Source organism: Chiloscyllium plagiosum, unplaced genomic scaffold, assembly GCF_037043375.1.
Source record: "Chiloscyllium plagiosum isolate Xiang-an unplaced genomic scaffold, Cpla_swu_hap1 HiC_scaffold_30, whole genome shotgun sequence".
NCBI classification, from domain to species: domain Eukaryota; kingdom Metazoa; phylum Chordata; class Chondrichthyes; order Orectolobiformes; family Hemiscylliidae; genus Chiloscyllium; species Chiloscyllium plagiosum.
The window spans coordinates 50,309,699-50,332,932 of record NW_028270168.1 but is presented as its reverse complement, the minus strand read 5'-3'; the positions used below and the strand labels follow the sequence as shown (position 1 = coordinate 50,332,932).

The following is a 23,234-nucleotide window of genomic DNA, read 5'->3' as shown; positions in this document are numbered from 1 at the left end:
TAAGGCTGATCATCTATCTCAGAGCCATATTTCCACTTTATCCCCACACTCCTTGATGCCTTTAAAATCTGAAAAAAAAACTCTTATTCTTCAATATATTCAGTTACTTAGTGACCACAGTTTGCTGTCGTGGAGTACTTCAGAGGTTCATTTTGAGTGAAAAAATTGGCGATGTTCACTGATGATTGGACAATGCATCTGCAATTCCTCAGATACTGAAGCACTCCATACACAATGCAGCTAAAAATGAATGATATCTAGGTTTTAGCTGACAAGTACAGGTAACACAAGTGTCAGGCGATGACCATCTTCTAGAGAAGAAGATCTAACCAATTTCCCTTGACATTCAATGACATTACCATCACTGAATCCCCCACTATCAACATCTTAGAGGTTATCATTGAGCATAAATTAAACCAGAACAGCCACATAAGTACTGTGGCTACAAGAGCAGGTCAGAGGCTAGGAATTTTGCAGTGTCCTAAATCACCTCCTGACTTCTCAAAGCCCATCCACAATATACAAGGCACAAATCAAGAGTACAATGGAATAATTGCCCACTGACCTGCATGATTACAGTTCCAACAACACTCAAGAAGCTCAAGACCAGCCAAGTCAAAACAGCACACTTGATTGGCACCACAACTGCAAAAACACCCTCCATCACTGATGCTCAGTAGCAGAAGTGTGTACCATCTACAAAATGCACTTCAGAAATTCACCGATTCCTTAGACAGTGCCTTCTAGAAGGACGATGGTAGCATGTATACAAAAACATCATCACCTGGAAATTCTCCTTCAAACCACTTACTACCCTGATTTGGAAATATATCACCATTACCACAATATTGTTAAGCCAAAATTCTGAAACAATCTTAACCGCATGTAGATCTATCTAAAACAAAGGACCTGCTTGGGCTCAAGGAGGAAGCTCACCATCACCATCTCAGGAGCAATTACAAATGTGTAATAAATGCTGATTGAGCCAGCAATGCCCATATCCATGAATGAATTTTTTAAAAAAACCTGATATAGAACATAACCATAGTAAGACAGTATATAAAGAAGGATTTGGAAAAGGAGTTTGTCTCTCTACAGGGTAGGGTTGTATGGTCAGTCACTGTAAAGATGCATCCAGAGATCTGTCCACTTGACAAATCCTGACACTGATAGTAGCTCACAGGGCTGCAAAGCAACCAGTTAAATTGAGTATAGGGGTTGAGACATTATGTTACAGATGTATAAGTCATTGGTGAGGCTGCACTTGGGAGTATTATGTACAGTTCTGGTCACCCTGTTATGGAGAAGACATAGTTACACAGGAAAGAGTGCAAAGAAGATTTACGAGCATGTTGCCAGGACTAATAGGCCTGATTTTAATGGCCAGGGCAGGAATTTATTGCTTGGAATGTTGGAAAATGAGAGGTGACCTTATTGAGGTGTATAAAATCATGAGGGGCATAGATAGGATGAATGCATATAGTTTTTTCCCCAGGGAGATGGGGAATTGAAAACTAAAGTGCACAGGTTTAAGGTGAGGGTGAAAGATTTAAGGGCCTGAGGGACAATTTCTTCATGCAGAGAGTGGTGCACATATGGAATGGGCTGACAGAGGAAGTGGTTGAGACAGGCTGCTTGATTGACATCACATCCACAATTCTGGATTAGTGGTGCTGGAAGAGCACAGCAGTTCAGGCAGCATCCAAGGAGCAGCGAAATCGACGTTTTGGGCAAAAGCCCTTATTCCTGATGAAGGGCTTTTGCCCGAAACGTTGACTTCGCTGCTCCTTGGATACTGCCTGAACTGCTGTGCTCTTCCAGCACCACTAATCCAGAATCTGGTTTCCAGCATCTGCAGTCATTGTTTTTACCTCGTTGATCACATCCACAAATCAACTTCCCAGCTCAGTGAACATTCTCACAACTATAACGGGCACCTGAGGTACAAATCTTTACGCAAACTTTGCATATGGAACAAATGCAGGTAAGTGAAACTAGCTGAGTGGGCACCATGATCAGCATGGAGAGTTTGAGCTGAAGAGCCTGTTTTTATGCTGTATTACTCTATGACTCTAAGTGTGAGGATGCACTATTGCTAAGTGCTTTACTGAAAAGATACCACAGTTATTGGAATGTTGTGTATGCTGTTGTGTGATATCAATATCAAGGGGCCAACTGGTCTACCCCTGCTCATACTCCTTATGCTTCCATGAAGAAATCTGACTATAAGATTAGTTTGGAAACAGTGGGGCTGTTTGCTATATGATCTGTGTAAGGGGAAGATATCTGGTCAAAGTAATGAATATGAAGGCAAAGGCTGCAAAAGAAGAATTGAGCATTGCAATATTCTTGAAATTTAATAAACCAGGACATAAGGGATTGAAGTGCAGGCATTTGCTGAAGACTATGAGGATCAGAGAGGGGAATATCAAAAGGAGTAGTGAATTATGGCAAGGGCGAGATTAGAAGGAATGATTGTGTCAAAAGAAAGTGAACAGGAAGAGAAATCCAAAGAAGTCTTGGTATCTGAGTTGTTGAAGCTCTTTGAAGATTGAGTCCCTTAAAACCTGAAAAGAAGAGTAAAGTTTGTTAAACCGCTGCATGATGCAAAGGATGAAACAGATCTACAGCCCAGGATACTGTTGAAAGAGATTGAGTTATAGTGCTGAAGAGAGAAGTAGAGAGCAAAATTAAATAGGTTGCAGACATCAGAATGTCTACTAGTCTTAAGGTCCAGATTTAATACGCCATCAAGTACCCTGCTGCAATGAGAAATAAGTAGAAGAAAATCTACACTTTCCAAATAATAATCACTCATGCAGCAAGTAACAGGATGAACAAGATGAATACTCCCCACTTGCCTGAAGAAGCGCAGCTCCAATAAAATGCAAGAAGCTTGACATCATCCAGGACAAAGCAACCTGCTTGATTGACACCACATCCACAAACATTCAAACCCTCCACCATTGATGCACAGTAACAACAGTGCATACTATCTACAAGATGCAGAGCAGAAATTCGCCATCTTTATACAGCACCTTCCAAAACCATGACCACTTCCATCTGGAAGGACAATGGTGGCAGATAGATGGGAACATCACCACTGCAGGTTCCCTCGAAGCCATTCGATTTGGAATTATATCACCATTCCTTCACTGTACCTGGATCAAAATCCTCGAATACCCTCCTTAATATCATTGTAGATCTATCTATCTAGAGTACATGGATTGCAGCTGTTCATGCAGCTTTTTCTCAAGGGCAACTAGGAATAGAAAATGAATGCTGGCCACCCTGCCATCCACGTCCCATTAGGAAATTAAATAAAAGGAGAAGCTTTGTGGAAAAGCTGTTCCCTGAAAATTTGTACTTTTATGTAGAATTTGCCATTACAGTAAACATTGGCTTCCCAATCATTTATTTCAAAACCAGAAAGATGAGAAGGCTATTCCGTAGATGTTATCCATAGAATCCCTACAGTGTGGAAACAGGCCATTCTGCCTAACAAGTACACCAACCCTCCAAAAAGCACCTCATCCAGACTCATTCTTCTTTCCTATCCCTGTAACCCTGCATTCCCCATAGCTATTGCACCTAACCTACACATCCCTGAACACGATGGGTAATGTAGCATGGCCAATCCACCTAACTTGCACATCTTTGGACTGTGGGAGGAAACCAGAGCACCCAGCGGAAACATACACACACAGGGAAGAATGTGCAAACTCCATACAGACAGTCGCCTGAGAGTGGAACTGTACCCGGGTCCCTGGTGCTGACAGGCAGCAGTGGTAACTCGTGAACCACAGTGCTACACTTTTTTGGTACATATTTTAATCAGCATTCAGCCTCTCGAACCGGCTTACCATTCTAGATCAAGGATGATCATCAACCTCAGCACCATATTTCTGTGCTATTCCATATCCATTGATGGCATTAGAAACTACATAATTATATAATCTAGGTATGGCAATGCCTTGATCTAGGATGCTTCCATATTTTCCATTTGAATTTCCAGCAGAACATGTTTTATTCATGAGTACACATCACACACAGATTGTCAGCTGGAGGACATCATTGCATTGGTTTCCACACCCCTTTTCTCATAAAAGTTCCACTCCAGTTATGAGAATCACAGTCATCCCAGGCATAAAAGCTCCCCAGAAGAATGATTTTTTAAAAATTCTCACTGCCATTCCTAATTGAATCAAGGTTGGAACTGAACTTTTCCTTAATGATTTCATTGAAGTCAAGAGTCAAAGTACAAGTATTGATGATGACAGCATACTGAACTTGTAAGTGAAATTTGAGACAACTAGAGACTTCTGATAGCAGGATCAAAAACTGTTTTGGATAATCATACAGCTAATGGCATGACTGCTGCTCATATTGGCCTTATCACATCTCCACTTATGCTCTCCTTCACCTGCATTTCTTTCAGTTTCACTTCAGATGAAGTAATGCCTGTTGACTAACCTTGCAATAGTGTGCACTCAATTCATTTCCCATCACCCCAGTTCATTCACTATCCATAACTGGACAGTGATCCTGGAGGCAGTATTCTAAATAGTCATCTCCTAGAAAATTGACCTGAAAGATACACTGTTTTCATGGCACAATGTCCAGAAACATTCTACTTTGGAAAATTCAGCCTATGCTTCTCTCTCTCCATTGGTGCTGCCTGCGCTGGTGAAAATTTCCAGCATTTTCAGTTTTTAATTCAGATTTTCATCATCCACAGCATTTTACTTTTGTATTGTATTCAGGCACACAGGTTTAAATGTGATCATAGTTCAAGTAAAATTCTTGTTATGAGATTCTAACTTACGTTTTCTTCTATCCTAACGTATTCAATGCTGGTATGGCCTTCACTGTGTGCAACATGTCAAATTGATAAAAAGAAAATATAAAAATTATCATCAAATTTTTAAAAAGTCTTTTTATGAGGAATTGGCTGGGATCCAAGATGGTGATGTCCTGTTAGGATCGCATTTGCTGGGCTCTGTGCTGCAATACCGACCCAACAGAGCCAGAACCCATCCCAAACACTTTGCTGTGAGTATAAACACAGTAAAAGGAGCTAGAAACCTGAAAGAAATCTACTTACCTTTGTCCTTGCAGCTGGAAAATGCCAAAGAAAGGAGGAAGCTCGCCTGGGGCCGGGGCCACGGCACAGCTTTCTGAAGCAGCTGGCTTGCTTACTCACCAGACCCTAGTTGAGGAGCTGGTCAAATCTCGTGAGGTCTTGGGAATCAGATCAGGGAAAAATTGAAGAGAAGTTGGCTCCTGCATCTGCATTGCTGCAAGCGTTGGGAAAAAGGACCGATGAGCTTGAGCGCCGGGATGCAGGGGTAGAGACAGAGACTGACTCCTCCAAGAACCAGACTGAAGCCCTGGAAACACAAGTCCATGGTCTGTTGGAGCTAGTAGCCAATCTTGAAAACGGGGCAGAAGAAAGAACTTGCACGTTGTTGGCATACTGGAGGGGAGGGAAGGTGAGCGGCCGGTAGAGTTGTTCGAGAAGTGGTTCCTGGGGTTCTTTGGTTTGGAGGTTGAGAAGGAAAGGATAATAATTGAAAGAGCCCACCGGATTGCGGCATGAAAGCCAGATGGAGATCAGCACCCATGCCCTGTCCTGGTAAGGTTCCATTATCATAAAGACAAGCAGAAGGTCATGGAAGCCTCTAAAGTCCAGGGGAGGGACCCGAGGGTGTTAGTATGTGGCGGTTCCAGAGTCATATTTTTTCAAGACTTCTAGGCGGCAGTAGTCCGGAAAAGGAAATCCTATGATGGCGTCAGGAGGAGATTGAGAGCGCTTGAGATGCAGTATTCTTTAAGATATCCAGCGGTGCTTCAGATCAATCATAATGAATCCATACATTTGTTCAACTCGCCAGAGAAAGCGAAGAACTTTGTGGACATGTTGACTTACATCAAATGGCCGAATAAGTGTAGAGGACAGAGCTGTTCTGGTTTGCTTTTCTTTAAAAAGGGCTTGGTGGAGTTTCCTTTCTGGTAATGAGTTACATGAAATGATGTCCGGGATGGATAGAGTAGTTATCTTTTATTTCCAAGTTGTGTTAAGGGATGGGTGACATATTTATTTTTAGTTTACTCGTCTATAGTACTAACCTTACTCTTGGTTTTTTTTTCTCTACTGGGTGGTCAGTGTATGTGGCATGACGCTAGCTGATAGGAGTTCAGGACGCGATTGGGATGGTTAGTAGGATTGTAGGATTAGATTACATTACAGTGTGGAAACAGGCCCTTCGGCCCAACAAGTCCACATCGACCCGCCGAAGCGTAACCCACCCATACTCCTATATTTACCCCTTACCTAACACTACGGGCAATTTAACATGGCGAATTCACCTGACCTGCACATCTTTGGACTGTGGGAGGAAACCGGAGCACCCGGAGGAAACTCACACAGACACGGGGAGAACGTGCAAACTCCACACAGTCAGTTGCCTGAGGCGGGAATTGAACCCGGGTCTCTGGTGCTGTGAGGCAGCAGTGCTAACCACTGTGCCACCGTGCCGCCCACTGTGATGTGTAGGTATCCCTTTGAATGGGGATGGTAAATTCCTCCAATCAGTGCCTTTGGCGATTTTTTGTTTGATGTGCATAGTTTTTGTAAGTTTTGTAGATTTGTTGACTGTAGTTATTTTAGTCTGTGTAATTTTTTGGTTTTGTGGATCCTTTTGCATTAAAGCTCAGTGATCTGTAGTTTGGGTTCTTCCTGTCTGGAGGCTGGATGGTGCTATAGAAGTTTTGGCAAAGGATGTGTTTAAGTGGTGCACCTGGAATATTAAGGGGAGTCATTCACTTATCAAGAGGAAGAAGGTACTTTCCGGCCTTAAAAGGGAAAGGGAAGATGTTGCATCACTATAAGAAACACACTTGGATGCAGAGCATTTGAAGCTGCAACAGAATGGGTATGACTGGGTTTATTTTTCATCTTTCATTACGAGAAATTTTAGTGAGAAAGAATCTCCCCTTTAAGTTATTAGAGTGCATTAAAGACACACACAGAAGATTGGTAATTGTAAAAGCTTTGATACATGGGGAGGAATACGGGATCTTAAATGTTTACTGTCCCCCGGCTCACCCCCTTAAATTCCTGACAGACGCACTTTCTAGACTGGTTCACCTTACATCTCAACATATTATCATAGGAGGGGGTTTCAATTGTCTCGTAGACTCTACAGTAGACAGATTGCCCAAAGGCCAGCTGATATCTTCTTTGCGATATAAACAATTAAGGGATTTTTGTGCTGAATTGGGGTTGGTAGATGTTTGGAGGCACCTTCACCCTAGTTCACGTTCCTTTCAAAGCCACATAAATGCCAAACCAGGATTTATCTTTTTGTGACCCGCGCAGTACATGTGGGCTCAGTGGCATCATGTACAACTGGCAATATCACTACTTCCAATCACACTCCAGTGTATATAATGGTTAAGAGTAAGGATACGGTGCTAGGTTCAAGGCATGGGCGACTGCACCCCTTCATCCTCAAGAATAGCAAGTTTATTGAATTCTTTCCTACTGAGTTCAGGGCTTTTTTTAGATATTAATTCAGGCTTGGCCAATAGCCCATCCATTCTTTTGGAAACAACTGAAGTCTATGCTAGGGGTTGGTTATTTCCTATTCAGCCAGTAAGAAGCAATAGACAGGTGAGCAGCAACACTTACTCAAGACGCATCTGAAAGTAGCTGAAAAGGCATATTTTGACAGGCCCTCGCTGGTTAAACTGCACAGCATCACAGCACTTCAGTCTACGCTGAACTTCATGCTCACACAGACTGCCAAGAGGGAGCTTACATTTGCAAGTCAAAGGCGGTTTGAGCATGGGGATAAGCCGGACAAGTACCTAGCGTACCTTGCTAGGAAAAGGAGTGCCCCCCCAGACAGTTGACAGGTCTGTCCCTTATCACCATTGCTTTTTATATTGGTGCTTGAACCACTGGTGGAAGCAACACGCAGGGATCGCAATATAACCATTCCACAAGTGGGGACGAAGTCACACAATATCGCACTGTATGTGGATGACAATCTTGTCTTCTTATCAAACCCAACAGTCTCAGTGCCACACCAGATGCAATGCATCAATTTATTTGGTGGTTTCTTGGATTACAGGATCAATTTTACGAAGTCAGAGGCCATGCCCATGGGTGGTCTCCCGAGAGTGCCTGATCCTGAGGGAGGATCTCAGTTCCCCTTTAGATGGTTGCAGGAGGGCTTTCTCTACTTAGATATATTTATTACCTCAATCAGAGGGGACACTAGAAATTTGACCTACGATTCTAAAAGGATTAATTTAGCATCCAGAAATTTTACTCTGAATTATACCAATCTGAAAGCTGTGACAGTGGGCGGGTTAGGATGGAGTCTTTTTTAAAGAATTTGGACTTTCCAGTAGTGACCCCTTAACGAGAGTCTGTCCTCAATGCCCCATTGTCAGAGCAAGAGGTGTAGGAGGCTGTAACGCAGCTCCAGAATGGGAAGACGCAAGGTGCTGACGGGCTACCCAATGAGTTCTTTAAGGAATTTATAAGTATATTGTCAGGGCCAATGCTTAGTATCTTTAATGACTCACAGAGTTGTGGCCTTCTCCCACCATCTAAAAGAGTCGAACATGTGTCTCATTCTTAAAAAAAGGGAAAGCCCCGGAGGACTGTGCATCCTATAGACCCACTTCGCTCCTGAATGTCAACTTCAAAATCCTATCCAAGACTCTGGCATTAAGGCTAGAAACTGTACTGCCCTCCATCATTAAGGAGGACAAGATGGGGTTCATAAAAGGTCACAGACTGATGGATAATGTCAGGAGATTACTTAACATGATCCAAGTATGTCAACAGTGATCGGTACAGGGAATGGTGATCTCCTTAGATGTGGAAAAGGCATTTGACTTTGAAGCAGTTTGGCCTGGGAGAGACCTTCATCAGGCGGGTGGAGGTTTTGTATAGTGATCCTCTTGCTGAGGTCCTCACCGATGGTGGATGGTCAAGCAATTTTAATCTTTGTAGGGGAAGTTGACAGGGCTGTCCCTTATCATCATTGCTTTTTATATTGGTGCTCGAACCACTGGTGGAAGCAATACGCAGGGATCACAATATAACCGCTCCACAAGTGGGGACGAAGTCACATAATATTGCACTTTATGCAGATGACAATCTTGTCTTCTTATCAAACCCAACAGTCTCAGTACCACACCAGATGCAATGCATCAATTTATTTGGTGGTTTCTTGGGTTACAGGATCAATTTTACGAAGTCAGAGGCCATGCCCATGGGTGGTCTCCTGAGAGTGCCTGATCCTGAGGAGAGAATCTCGGTTCCCCTTTAGATGGTTGCAGGAGGGCTTTCTCTACTTAGATATATTTATTACACCCATTTTTGATCATCTATAAAGCCAACTTTGCCCATTTATTCGACAGAATCAAGTAGGACCTTCACAGTTGGGAGGTGCTTCCTCCGATCTCTTGGTTAGGTTGGATAGCCCTCATTAAAATGAACATTCTGCCCCGCCTGTTGTATCCTGTGCAAATGCTTCCTCTGTTTTTTACTAAGCAAATATTCAGAAGACTGAACGGCTGGTTTAGTCCTTTTGTCTGGTATTGCAAGCGGCCCCTAATTACATTGACTAAATTGCAGTTACCTTACAGACTGGGAGGAGTGGGCCTCCCAGATATCAAAAACTATCAGTTACGTTCAGTGCTATCTTACATGAATGATTGGGCCGGGGGGGACCCTCACTCACTTTGGTTGGACATCAAAGCATCTCAGGCAAGATGCTCCCTTAGTAGCCTGCTGTTCTTAGACAAAATGAGGACAATTAAGGAGCTTGGTCACAGCCCCAATAGTCATCAATACTGTCAAGGCATGGAGGACGATTCATCAGGGTGAGGGCAATATTGCTAAAGCATCATTTTTGACAACCATAAATGGTATACCAGGCTTTCAGCCAGGGATAATAGACTCTGGATTTAAACCATGGGCAGCTAGGGGCATGTCTTGCTTATTCAAAGGAGACATACTGATGCCTTTTGACCAGTTGGCTCGGAAATATAAATTGCCCACTGGCGACCTCTTTCAGTTCTTACAAATTAGAAATTTCATACAAAAAGAGACCACACTTCTAACTGATCCTTATAGGTCCAACAAGGACAAGAGGGTGTTGAATGTTAATGGTACATTATCTGTTAGCAATGCTTATCATCTATTGGGAGAGGGTCCCTCGGACGAGACCAAATGCTCTCTAAGGTATGGAGAGGGAGGTGGACATTGAGATCACTTCTGAAATATGGGAGGATACCTGGGAGATTGCGAGAAGAATCTTGATTTGCAACAGGATCACGACTTGCAATTGAAGATTCTCCACAGAGTCCAGACCACCTTGCTGAATTTAAAGCAGGAGCTATCTCCAATGTATCCTCAATGCAAAGTGAGCATGGGCATGTCTTTGATCCTGCCATAGACTGTGGGCATACTGGAGCGCTGTAGAAGGCGAAATAAAGAAGGCCTTGGGGACGGAGGTGGAGATGAGCCCGGTATCTGTTCTTCTTGGCTTTGTTAATTCACTTTCGTTAGATGCTCGCAAAAAAGGGCTTTTCAGTATCTTCACTTTCTGTGCCAGAAAGAACATTCTATTAGGGTGGATGTCAAAAAATCCCCCAGGGCTGGCGTAAGATAGTCATGGATCACATCCTCTTGGACTTCCTTACGAGTATGGTGCACTATAAAACTGAGAATTTCTAAAAGGCACGGTGGCCCTTTTTTGACTATCTGGGTACAGATTTGTCTGTCATACTAACAATATAGCCATGGCAATTCTATGTAATAGATTTGGTATCCAGAGGGGAGGAACTATGAACATATGAATATGTATAAACTTACCCGCTCGATGATCGAGAGCTATTGCTTTGTTTTGCTGAGCTGTGTTAAGGGTATTATCATTGTTATTATTGTTGAGATTTTCATTTTTAGCTTAGTTATTAGTTATTATTTATTTATGTAATTAGCAGGTTTGCTTTTTAATATTGGTTTGAATTATTTGATTTTGTATTTGTAATATTCAAAAGAAAAGAATTATTTTTTTAATAATTTTTTTTTTCTGTACCTATTGTACTTTACTATCTGTCATAATTTGAGTGCTGCATTTTGCTAAAGTATAAGGTCAGCCTTGAATTGTTAGATGGCTTATGCATTCAAATGCCTTGTTCCAACTCCTAGTTCTTATGTTTTTATGTTTTATGAAGTAAGTTGGTTGCATTGCTTTTAAGCCAACTTTTTTATGTCAGCATCATGTCTGCAAGTAATTTTATGCAACAAGCTGTCGACATTTAATCAAAATGCATGGCACATAAGACAAAATCGCATGTAAATGGTGATGAAGAACTGTACCCCTAGAAAATCCGTGTTTCTTCAAACAATTACTGTGATGAAAGTAGTATTATATACCTATATTCTTAATTGGATTTTGAAATAGAGGTAGAAGGATTTTCATCAGTTCTGTGAAGTTTGATACTAAGAAGTCAGAAAGACAGTCTGGAAAAGTGACCAGTATACTTCATTGTTAGGAAAGTACATGAGAAATCCTGTTGTGTTAATAAAATAGATATTTATAGTGGTGAATTTATGATAGGCAAAGTAAATAGACAAAGCTAGTAATTTTCTTTTGACTTCAAAGCAGAATAATATATATCCTTTTTTAAACTTAATTCAGAAGAATGAGAGTATAAGTCAGTACAAAGGAACCAATCACGTCAGTACATGTTTTCTAATCTGTGAAGTTCCTAAGTCAGGTGAGCTTGTACAGAAGCCTTCAAGTTATTAGAACTGGAAAAAGGTTAGGTCTCAGAACTGTGAAAGGTTCATGCCCACAGACATCATAAAATTGCCTCTACAGTCCATGCCATGGAAAAGAAATTCGAAGGAGTCACTTAATTAGAGTCTTAAAGAGTTGAGATGCGAGGATAGTTTCTTTGGATTTGAGAGTCTACAACAGATAGTATTGGGCAACAAATGGGAACTTTATTTTGTTTTTTTGTGTGAAAATCTTTCTAATTTTTATTTCTATTTTAGATAATAATCTGGCACAGGCTGGCAGAGGAGTGGTAGTTTGATCCCAGGGAAAGGATAATCATGTCAGGTTGAGGTGGGAGACATGGGACATAGTCATGGGTCCTACCCATGTAAGAAAACATGCCAGGTGTAGTTGAGATGTGTTTGGCAAGTTGGGGGTGCCAGCTTAATAGTTATCTAAGAGTTAGTCTAAGTTTTTAATTATCTAAATTCTAGAGTAACTGTTAACAAAAGCCAAACCCTCTGAATTTGTTATTAAGAATATTTATCAGAGGGTTCCGCTTTTGTTAACAGTTACCATAGAATTAATATTCTTTATTAAGAGTATTTATCTCAGGGTTCCAGATGCAGGAAAATCACCCATCAACATTTTCATTGCCTGGGCAATTCCAATAGTCTGTTACATCTGGTACTCAGCAGGGTCCCAGCACACTACTCAAGAGAAATGACTCCATGGCTATCAGAATATCCAGGCCAAAGTTTTATTGAAAGAACATCTGCAGTTTCAGTGATCAATTACCACAATAACCATATGCATATTAAATATTTGATATTTCAAGTCAGGATTCATTTTAGTATTTGTTCTGTAGTACAATCAGCTAGAATCAGAACACTAAATTCAATTAACCATGCTTATCCATTAACAGCGCTCTCCTTTAGTGACTATAGTTTCGAAAAAATTCTTCGCAATGACAAGAAAGAATATTTAATGAAGAGACACTCGTTGCACTGCACTACTTCTGGTAATGCTAGGCAGGAAATACCTTCATTCCCCAGGTAAAGACAGGTTTATCGGTCTCAACCTGCACTGTCTATGTTGCATTTTTCTGTAATAAAACTGAAGAACACCCTGAAGACACAGGCAGCAAACCCATTGATGTTGACTGTCCTGGGAGGAGTTAACATGAGCACTGCAAGAATTGTAATTTGTGCGCAGATTTTTTCACTCTCCGTACTTTTGACAATTCTCAGTTCACAAATTTATCTACGACAGTAACAAACATTTCCTTCAAGTGAGGTAAGTTTGAAATAATTTTACCATTCATCTGTGCTAAATTAACAGAGGAATGATAATTCAACATATTAAGCTTTCCTTTGCTATTATTTCTAACAGCAGTTACAAGCAATATCTAATCTTGCCTGAGATGCTTTGATGTCCAACCAAAGTGAGTGAGGGTCCCCCCCCGGCCCACTTTGCTGGTCAGTTAAATTAGCTTCAAAGACTGCATTCAATGCTATGAATCAAAATTGTATCATGTACTAAAGATACCTGGACATGTAGCTGAATTATTACAAACTCGTGTTTCTCTTAGAGGACCGCTGCACAGAGTTCCATAGGGGGATGCTACACAGGATCTTGTTCGAACCTGCGAACCCATACCACATGTGAGTGAGCACACACTCCATTGAGACCACTCTTCAGCAGCAGGATCTCCTGATAAAAGAAAAAGAAATCAAAGTTAGTAAGTCTAATAACAATACCAATCTAGTAAAATAATTCAGAGAGATTATTGTTGATCATCACTCAACAAAACATTCCACCATGTTTATCATTTTTCTTTGTATGAATTCACTTCCACTAAAAAAAAGTGAAATGCAAGGTTTCTGCTCCAATCAGGAAACAGAAAAAAATGTGAATTTTTTTATAATTATTCTCAAAATGTAATATATAAAGGCTTTGAAATTATGCTGAAGCCAAAAACGTGTGATATCATTTTAACATAGCTATTTAACATTTTCAACCTATTACTCTTTCCTGGTGTTGAACCGTTTGCTGCAGTTCTCAACCACATTATTCAACTGGCTTTCTCAACTCCATAGAACACTGGAGTCAGTTTTGAAGAAGGGTCACTGGACTTCTGCTCCACTTCATAGATGCTGCCAGTCCTGCTGAGTTTCTCCAGTAAGTTCTGCTTTTGTTTCAGGTTTTATTAGGAATAGTTAACATGGCTTTGTGAGAGGGAAGTTATGTGGAACAAATCTGGTTGAATTCTTTTTGAGGAGATAATCAAGTGTGTAGATGAGTGTAATTTGGTTGATGTAGTCTATATGGATTTCTGTAAAGTCTTTGACAGGGTCCCATGTGGGAAACTGATAAATGAACGTAAAGGCACAGATAACTTGGCAAGTTGGATCCAAAATTAGCTTAGTGCGAGGAGACAGAGTGGTGGTAGAAGGCTATTTGTGAGATTGGAGGCCAGTGTCCAATGGCATGCCACAAGGATTGATGCTGGGTCCCTGATTGTCGATGATATAAACAATGTATATGAGAATGTAGGCGGGGTGGGGGAATAGCGGACAGAATTAATGGATGATCTAATAAGTTTTGGTCAGATGGGCAGATCAGTGGCAGATGGAATTGAACCCTGCTATGCGTGAAGTGACACACTTTGGAAAAAGTAACAAGACAAGGGAGTGCTTAATGAATGGCAGTACATGAAAAGCTCAGAGGAACAGAGAGACCTTAGGGTACCCCATATTCATCTGGTACCCTACCTATCTGGTGCTTTGCCCCTTACTCATTTTGTATCTTAGCTGTGGCACCCTATTACCTCCCCAGCTGGCACCCTACCTTCTTTCCATCAGGTGTCCAATCCTTGGCACCTTTTCCTCTCCTCAAATAGTACCCTTTAAAATTGGCATCAAATTTAACTGGTACCCTACTTGCCTAGCACCCTTGTTATCACTTCCCATTAGAATGATAAGGACAGTAGATACATGGGAACACCACTACCCGCAAAGCCCCTCTAAGCCACTCACCATCCTGACTATAAAATGCATCACCATTGGTTCAATGTCACTGAGACAGAATTTCCTCCCTAACACCATTATGGGTCTATCTATATCATATGGACTGCAACAGTTCAAGGTGACAACTCACCATCTCCTCCTTGGGGGCAACTAGAAATGGGCAATAAAATATGGCCCAGCTACCAACAACCATGTTCCATGAATGAATAAAAATATAAACATCACCCCCACCCACCCATCACCCCACCCTGTGAAAAAAGGGCATTGTTTGCCTTCCTATGATACTTGTATGCTCTGAAATGAAATCAACAGACTTGTTAAAAAAAACAGAAAGCTAGAGTTACAATCCCCATGAGATTGCTGCTACTCAGAAAATCTGATCCACGATCTCCAATCTCTAAGCACATTAACCTTTTTATTGTACTCTACTTAAAATCTTTTGGAAAGACAAAAGTACTCTGTTTAATGACTATTCTATCAATTACATCAATGTCTCAAACACAATTTCCTTTTTGTAAAACCCCACATTGACTGTATGACCTTCTTACATTTTTTTTTAAACTGTTTTCAGATTTACTTAATATATTCCAGCATTGTTCAAATGATTGATACCATGTTATCTCGCTTACAGTTCCCTGTTCTCTCTCTCTCCCTCCATATAAAGACAAAGAAAATATTTGTTCAGCATCTTTGCGATTTCCATATTCGCCATGATAATTTCTCCTGTATCTGTCTCTAAGGCACTGAGTCTTAAACTCTGCTGATGAGATTTATTGTGTTGGCAAGTGAAAATAGTGGGGTGGGACCAGTAGGTAGTCCATAGGATATCTGCTGTACTTACATAGTGCATGCTCTGAAATGTTTGAGAAATGTTGCTTTAAGAGACCAGCCTTTAAGTTAGCTAATGTCCTCCTTTTATTAATATACATGTAAATCGCCTTAAAGACTGTCTTTACATTCCTGGCTACTTTAACCTCTCACTCTGTTTCTTTTCCTTGGTCACTTTGTAGCCACATCTCTGTAACAATGATTAGATCTAAACAATTTACCTCTTCTTGAAATACTAGTTCATCTATTTCTTTATGATACCCATCCCATTTAGATAAAGAGCCATTAATTTTATTTTTTCCACTTTTATTTCATGGACTATTAACTACTAATGCCTTTTAAGGAAAGAAATCTGTCTACTTGGCCTGATCTAACATACATCTGACTCCAGATCTATACTGTGGTTGACCGTTAAACTCCGAAATAGCCTGGTAAACTTCCCTTTCTTTAAAATATCTTTTTTACTGATTCCCTTTTCCTGGTATGCACAATTCTGCCAATCGTAAAGACTTACTATTTGATCACCTCAGTTCACTAGATGGCTGGTATGCAATACACAGCAACACCAACAGCATGGGTTCAATTACTGCACCAGCTAAGGTTATCATGAAGGATACTCCTTCTCAATCTCTCCCCTTGCCTGAGGCATGGTGACCCTCAGGTTGCCTTTCTCTACTGAGAGAGCAGCCCTATGATCCAGTAGGACTAAGTCAACTTCATGTTTTACCTTTATTCTGGGCAATATTCAGCAAGAAACTTCTTTTAATCTTTATCAATCCTAAACTTCCCTTGTAAGCCATGGATATAAGTTCAAATTGCTCTCAAACTTAATATTGATTTCAATTGTGTTATTATTACTTTTTCCAACAGGATTGCTTACTATGATGTAACTAGTTAAACCTGCCTCACTGAGCCATACTAAAACTAAAACAACTTCATCTCCAGATGGTCCCAGGAAGCTATCACAAAAGTGTCCAAAAGTTAATCTTACACGTTTCTGTAGCCAATTTGACTCATCTAATCATGATGTAAATTAAGATCTTCCACCATAATTTCATTGCCTTTGTTACAAATATCAATTATTTATTGCTCAATGCTATGATTAGAGGTAAATTAATTACTTCCACCAGCATTTAAGGCCTTTAATATTCCTTCATATTGTTTTTTACTTCCTGACCTTCTTGATGAGGTTCTTTCTTAATATTATGTGTGATGAAGCTGCTCTTTTAATGAGGTTAGGTTATCTTGGTTTCTTTTTTAGACAGGGTGTAAAAGACACAGATTCCGAAAAGTCTAAGTTGAAAGGTTTTAGGGCCAGTTTGATTATAGCTAACAGGTACTGCCTCAGGCAACATACTTTCAAGTTCTTGAAGAAAAAAACACCTGTACAATGAAAAAGAAGTGGCCAATCCTCCTAACTCAGCTTTTCTCTGGATTGGCTTTTAGCAATAATGTTGGTAAAAGCTGCTGGAACCAAGGAAGCAGTTGATCCTCTCTTTGACTTCTTCGCTGTTAGAACCCGTGTTTGATTTTACCTTTTAAGCCAAGGTGTGTTTATGGAGATTGTTGCAAGTATTGAGAACAGCATAAGTTCGAATAATTTGTTGGGTTTTCCGATAGCTTGTTATTTGGCATTTTGTTCTCTTTTGTTTGTGTTTTTTTGGTAATAGAGTCATACTCTTGTAAATAAATTCTAGTTTGTTTAAAACTAAGTGGTTTGACCAGCTGCATCTCTCCTGGAATATCCACTGTACACCTGATTGAAACAACTACTTAGGGTCTGGGCTACTTGCCTGAAATGTTTTGAGGGGGTCTAGCCTGGTCCATAACACATCCTTATTCCACTGTTTACTATTTGGGCTATTCCATCTCTTATTTCATTCTACATGTCTTTTTGAAGTGTTGTCTACCCTGGAATCTCTATTTTCCATCTTTGGTCACTTTGTAGCCATATCTCTGTAACAATGATTAGATCTAAACAATTTACCTCTTCTTGAGATACTAGTTCATCTATTTCTTTATGATACCCATCCCATTTAGATAAAGAGCCATTAATTTTATTTTTTCCACTTTTTTTTCATGGACTATTAACTACTGATGACTTTTAAGGAAAGAAATCTGTCTTCTTGGCCTGATCTAACATACATCTGACTCCAGATCTACAGTACATGGTTGTCTCTTAAAATAAACTCCAAAATAGCCTGGTAAACTTCCCTGATTAAAGACAACTAGCTTGGATGAGCAACTAGCTTTGTCGGTTACGAAACAATATCCAATGAAAGAAAGGGAAATTAGCGTTTCTCGCACCTCCGCCCTTGAACCCCATTCCTCCAATCACAACAAGGATAGAACCCCGCCATACACACCAAGCTCCTCTGGTCCTCACCTTCCACACCATTAACATCCAGATACAGTGCATTATCCTCTACCATTTCTGCCACCTGCAATCAGACCCCAGCACCAGACACATATTTCCCTCCCCCGCTCCTATTTGCGTTCCGCAGAGACCATTCCCTCCGTGACTCCCTTGTTAGGTCCACACCCCACACCAACCCATCCTCCACACCCAGCACCCTCTCATACCCCCGCAAGATGTATAAAACCTGCACCCATACCTCCTTCCAAGGCCCCAAAGGAACTTCTCACATCCAATAGAATTTTTTCTGCACATCTACCCATCTCATTTAGTGTGTCCTTTGCTTTTGATATGGTCTCCTCTAAATTGGGGACACAGAACGCCAACTCGCAGAACATTTCAACCTCACTGCCCTGTGGCTGGCCATTTCAAAACCCCCTCCCACTTCACCAAGGACATGCAAGTCTTGGGTCTCCTCCCCACCAAATTCAAGCCATCCAACATCTGGATGAAGAATACCACATCTTCTGCCTTGAGACTCTTCAACCACACGGCATCAATGTTGACTTCACTAGTTTCCAGATCTCCCCTGCCCCACTTCATCCCAGATCCAACCCTCCATCTCAGCACCACCTTCTTGATCTGTCCCACCTGTCCATCTTACTTTCCACCTATCCACTCCACCCTTCCCACTGAGCCATCACAATCACCCCCCACCTATTGCCTTCCCAGCTACCTTCTCCCCCAGCCCCACCCACACCCCCATTCCTCCTATTTATCTGTCAACCCCTTTCCCCTCCACAATCCTCATGATGGGCTTATGCCAAAAATGTTGACTCTCCTGCTCCTGAGATGCTGCCTGACCGGTAAACCAGTACGACACTCTTTGACTTTTATTTTACTATTGACTTGGAGATCCTGGATGTGCCTGTCGGAGCCCTGGAAGGATCCAGAGAGGTTCATAACATGGAAGTAAATGGTCACTAAGTTTATCAGGCTGATTATCTTCTTATGGAAAACTACCGCAATCAGATGGGACAACATAATAATTCTGAAGGACTACTCTTCGGAATATCATAAACTTAACCATTGCCCACACAAACTAAGGCTGTAGAGGTGACATTACACTAATTTGAGTAGGGAAGAGTTCAGGAGCGAGGACACATAGCTTTACGAAGAAAAATGATATGGAGGTATTGCAGTGCACCTACTTGATAATGATACCCAGAATAGAATAGGAAGGGACAGAGTGTACAAACACAAAACAACAGCAGCAAATAAGGTCAAGGGGGGAATAGTAGTAAAAAGTTAAAAATAGTAGCCTTTTACTTAAATGCTCATTATGTTCTGAACACAATAAATGAGTTAACAGCACAAATATTGGTTAATTGGTATGATCGCATAGCCATTATAGAGATTAAGTTACAAGAGATCAAAAATGGGAACTAGATATTCAAGGAACGTGTATTTTTGAAAGAGCAAGCAAGAGGAGAAGTGTGATGTGGTAGCTTTCTAAGTTGTGGACCAGACCAAACCCCCTGCCTATCAAGGAGATAGCCCTGGCTCCTAACTTTTCTCATTTAAACACAACTGCAAGATGCTGTGTTCTAATTGGAAGCACACTAGCTTTCGGAGCGTCGCTGCTTGCTCCGAAAGCTAGTCGCTTCCAATTAAACCTGTTGGACCATAACCTGGTGTTGTGTGATTTTTAACTTTGTACACCCCAGTCCAACATTGGCATTTCCAAATCGTGTTCCAGGTGGAATTCGACACATTACACTACTCAGCTTTAAGCAAAACACACTTTGTTCTTACCTTATACTTAAAATACAAACAAAAGAAAGATGAAATGGATATAATTTTAACTCTATTGGAAGACTTAACAGAATATTAGATTACTTAATGAATAAAAAGCAACTGTTTCAACACCAGAAACATTGCATAAACAATCCTTGGCAAGGCAAATTCAGTAAAATAGATTATCACATAGGCAATGTTTCTCCAATCCAGGATGAAAGAATATCGTTGAAAAATTCTGGTGGAGGTAGACAAGCAACATGAATTCGACTGGGACAACACTACTATTATAGGACAAGCCAAACAGAGAACAGCCAGGGAATTCCTAGAGGCATGGCACTCATCCACAGATTCAATCAATAAGCAAATCGACCTGGACCCAATATTCCGACCACTGCAGCGGACAGCTGGAACTGACAACCGGAAGCGGCAGATTCAAACCACTACAAATGGCGGAAGAAAGATCACAGAAGCGCTTCACAGGAGGCTCCCAAGCACTGAGGATGTCACCTAGACAGGGAATGAAACGTCTGCAACACAAATTCCCAGCTCGGCGAACAGAACCACAACAGCGAGCACCTGAGCTACAAATCTTCTCACAAACTTTGAATCCATAATTTTCTTTTTATTTTGCAAATTTTGCTGAGTTACCCATAAATATGGGAGGACAAAGTAACAGGAATGTTTACAAGAGGCATTCTGATGATAAAATTGCAGGTGGTAAACATAAAAGAAAGGCTAAAACATTTGAAGAGAAGCGAGATGCTATAAAGGGCTTTGAATGTAACGAAAGAACATGTGATATTATTCATGCAACAGAAATAAATGAGTCTATGTTATGCACCATTACAGACAATGCAGAAAAAAATTAAAGCAAGCTGCATTGCTGGAACAAGCCTGAGTGATAGCAAATCTGAGAGATCATGGCCAAGGGAACTTGAGGAGATGGAGCAGCTTCTAAGTGTGTGGATAGAAGATCAAATGTAAAAGTGATCTGGGACCACTTTCTCACCATAAAAGAGAAAGCTTTATCAATTTATGAAGACCTATAGTAAAGAGCTGAAAACTCTGCTGATGTGCCTGCCTTTAGTGCTATTAGCGGCTGTTTGCTGGTTTTAAGGACCGTTACGCTTTTATTTAAACTGTGCTATCATTTGTGCTCGGCTCACACTTTATTCGATTCTTTTTTAAGTGATATTTTTGGTGGTCTGTCCCAACTGTATTTTTTCCATAAGCCCTGATATTTTTATTGTGCTATTTTCTATAGCGTGAGGTTGCATAAAAATGTAACTATTGTGTTATAGTGGAAAGGACTGTATGGTACTCCAAGTAAAACTTAATGAAGGTGCATGCAGGGACAAAATTGTATGCTTTATTTTACATTTAGTTATTGACTGAACTGCGATAACGCTATGGCTTTTAAAGGTTTGATTTGTTGTGGGATTTTTAAGTTCAGGTACCAAACTGCCTATTCAAGGTCAATAAAGTAAATAGCTTGTGAGGCCTTGGTCTTTTGTTAAAAGTTGGAACAATAGAAGCAGCATGAATGGATGGAGTCAGACTCCCACAGAACTAGGGTTTTAATTTAGCTTTCACTGATTGTTGGGGCTTTGAAATTGTCTCTTTCTCCCTCTGTTACAGCTAAAAACCTGGATCTATTTCTGCAGCCAGAATTGCATGTGAGGCAATCTGTTTTACTGACTTTGTCTTTAGCAAGGCTGTGTTTATGGGATGTTACTACAATAATTTGGTATTTAAATAAACTTTTACTTTGTTCCATTTTCCAATTAGATTAAAATTATACAAATGTTTCTTTCTTTTGCTTGCATTTTAACTGTATGGGCAAGAACAAAGTGTGTTTGCTTAAAATGTGACCAATCTAATTATACCTGAAACACGGCACATTCCACTTGCCTCAGTATAAAAATTAAGGTCTTGGCTATCTTCTTGGGGTTGGAGGAGGACTGATCCATAACAGAACACACCACTGTTTCTCCCAGCTATCCTTTCATGTCACTGCTAAAGTACTTTTAGAAATCTATATGTAATAATGCTCTGATGCCTTTCTTTCATCACTTTTCATAAAGTTGTTTTTCGATGGGAGATTGGGTTTAGTATTGGTCTTGCCCATAGGTTAACACTGTATGTTACCATGTTAAAATTAATTTGACACTCATAAACCTGATTTCACATGTAGATCTGCCTAAAACAGCAAAGCATCAGTTATGGTCCAAACACTCAAGCAGATCTCATCAGCTGCAATTTTGTATTTTCTGAGGATTTTCACAAATTGCTACTCCACTTCTTTTTATTTTACAAAAAGAGAGTGCTCCACATTTGAGAAGAGATTACACTCAGGGCCCCTCAGGATTCTCTTGTAGTGGGATTTGGAGCAAGAGAAGGGGAGTTGAGATCGAAGCAGAGAAAGGATGGTCAGAACTGGAAAGATTGAAGAAGATGCTCAGCACTCAGGGGATGAAGGTAGGTCAGATTCAGAACAGGTATAGGAATTTGAGGTGTTACGTGGGGGTTGATTCTAGAGTCAGTGAAAAAGGACTAGCTCCCAGAGACTGAAGGGTGCTTTGGTTGCAGAGTGGGGTAAATGGGGTTGGTCTGGAGGCAGAGAAGGATATTTGGGTCTGGAACTAGGGACGGGGTTTCAGGTCTGGTGGGCAGGGTATCCGGGTCAGGTTGAGCCGGGGGTGTCAGACCCAGAATGGGTGAAATGGGTCTGCATCGGAGAAGCAAGGGTTGAATCTGGCAGCAGGGGAGGACTGGTCAAGTCCAGTACCAGAAAAGGTGTGATTGGGTTTGGAGTGGGAGCGGTGTAGTGGGGGGGGGGAGCGGGGGGTTATATTCCTGGAGGTGAAGAAGGTCAGCTTTCAATGGGTGAGGAGCAATCAGGTGTGGACTGGGTGAAGTGGCATCAGCTATCAGGGATTAAATGGTGATCAGCTCTCGAGATTGAAGGATGTTGTGTCTATATTAGGTGATGAAGTGGTAGGATCATGTCCAGAGCAGGGGAAGGGATTTGGGACCAGAATGAATGAAGCCTGGCTAAGTCCAGAAGAAGGTAAAAACAAGGACTGCAGATGCTGGAAATCAGCACCAAGTCCAGAACAAACAAATGGTATTCTAGAATGTCTGGAACAAGGATGAAATTAGAAATAGAACTAGAACTAGGGATTTACCCTCAAAATAAGGGAGAGATTCAGGACTGACTTGAGGAGGAGCTTCTTCTCCCAAAGGGTTGTGAGTCTGTGCAATTCCCTGCCTATTGAAGCAGTTGAGACTAACCTGTTATTTGTTTTTAAGGCAAAGATAAGTAGATCTTTGAACAGCAAAGGAATTAAGGATTATGGTGAGCAGGCAGGTCAGTGGAGCTGAGTCCACAAAAAGATTACCCATGATCAT

At 41.0% G+C, this 23,234-nt stretch overlaps 1 protein-coding gene across 7 annotated transcripts in view; it reads right to left on the bottom strand.

The window, feature by feature from the left end:
• Positions 1–23,234, bottom strand: part of adgrb2 (adhesion G protein-coupled receptor B2) — an 805,995-nt gene that overhangs the window by 496,852 nt on the left and 285,909 nt on the right. For all 7 annotated transcript variants that reach the window (XM_043717943.2, XM_087976927.1, XM_087976929.1 and 4 more), the window contains one exon: positions 13,359–13,523. In XM_043717943.2, coding sequence (XP_043573878.1) covers positions 13,359–13,523 — 165 coding nt within the window. The remainder of the gene's footprint in view (positions 1–13,358; positions 13,524–23,234) is intronic.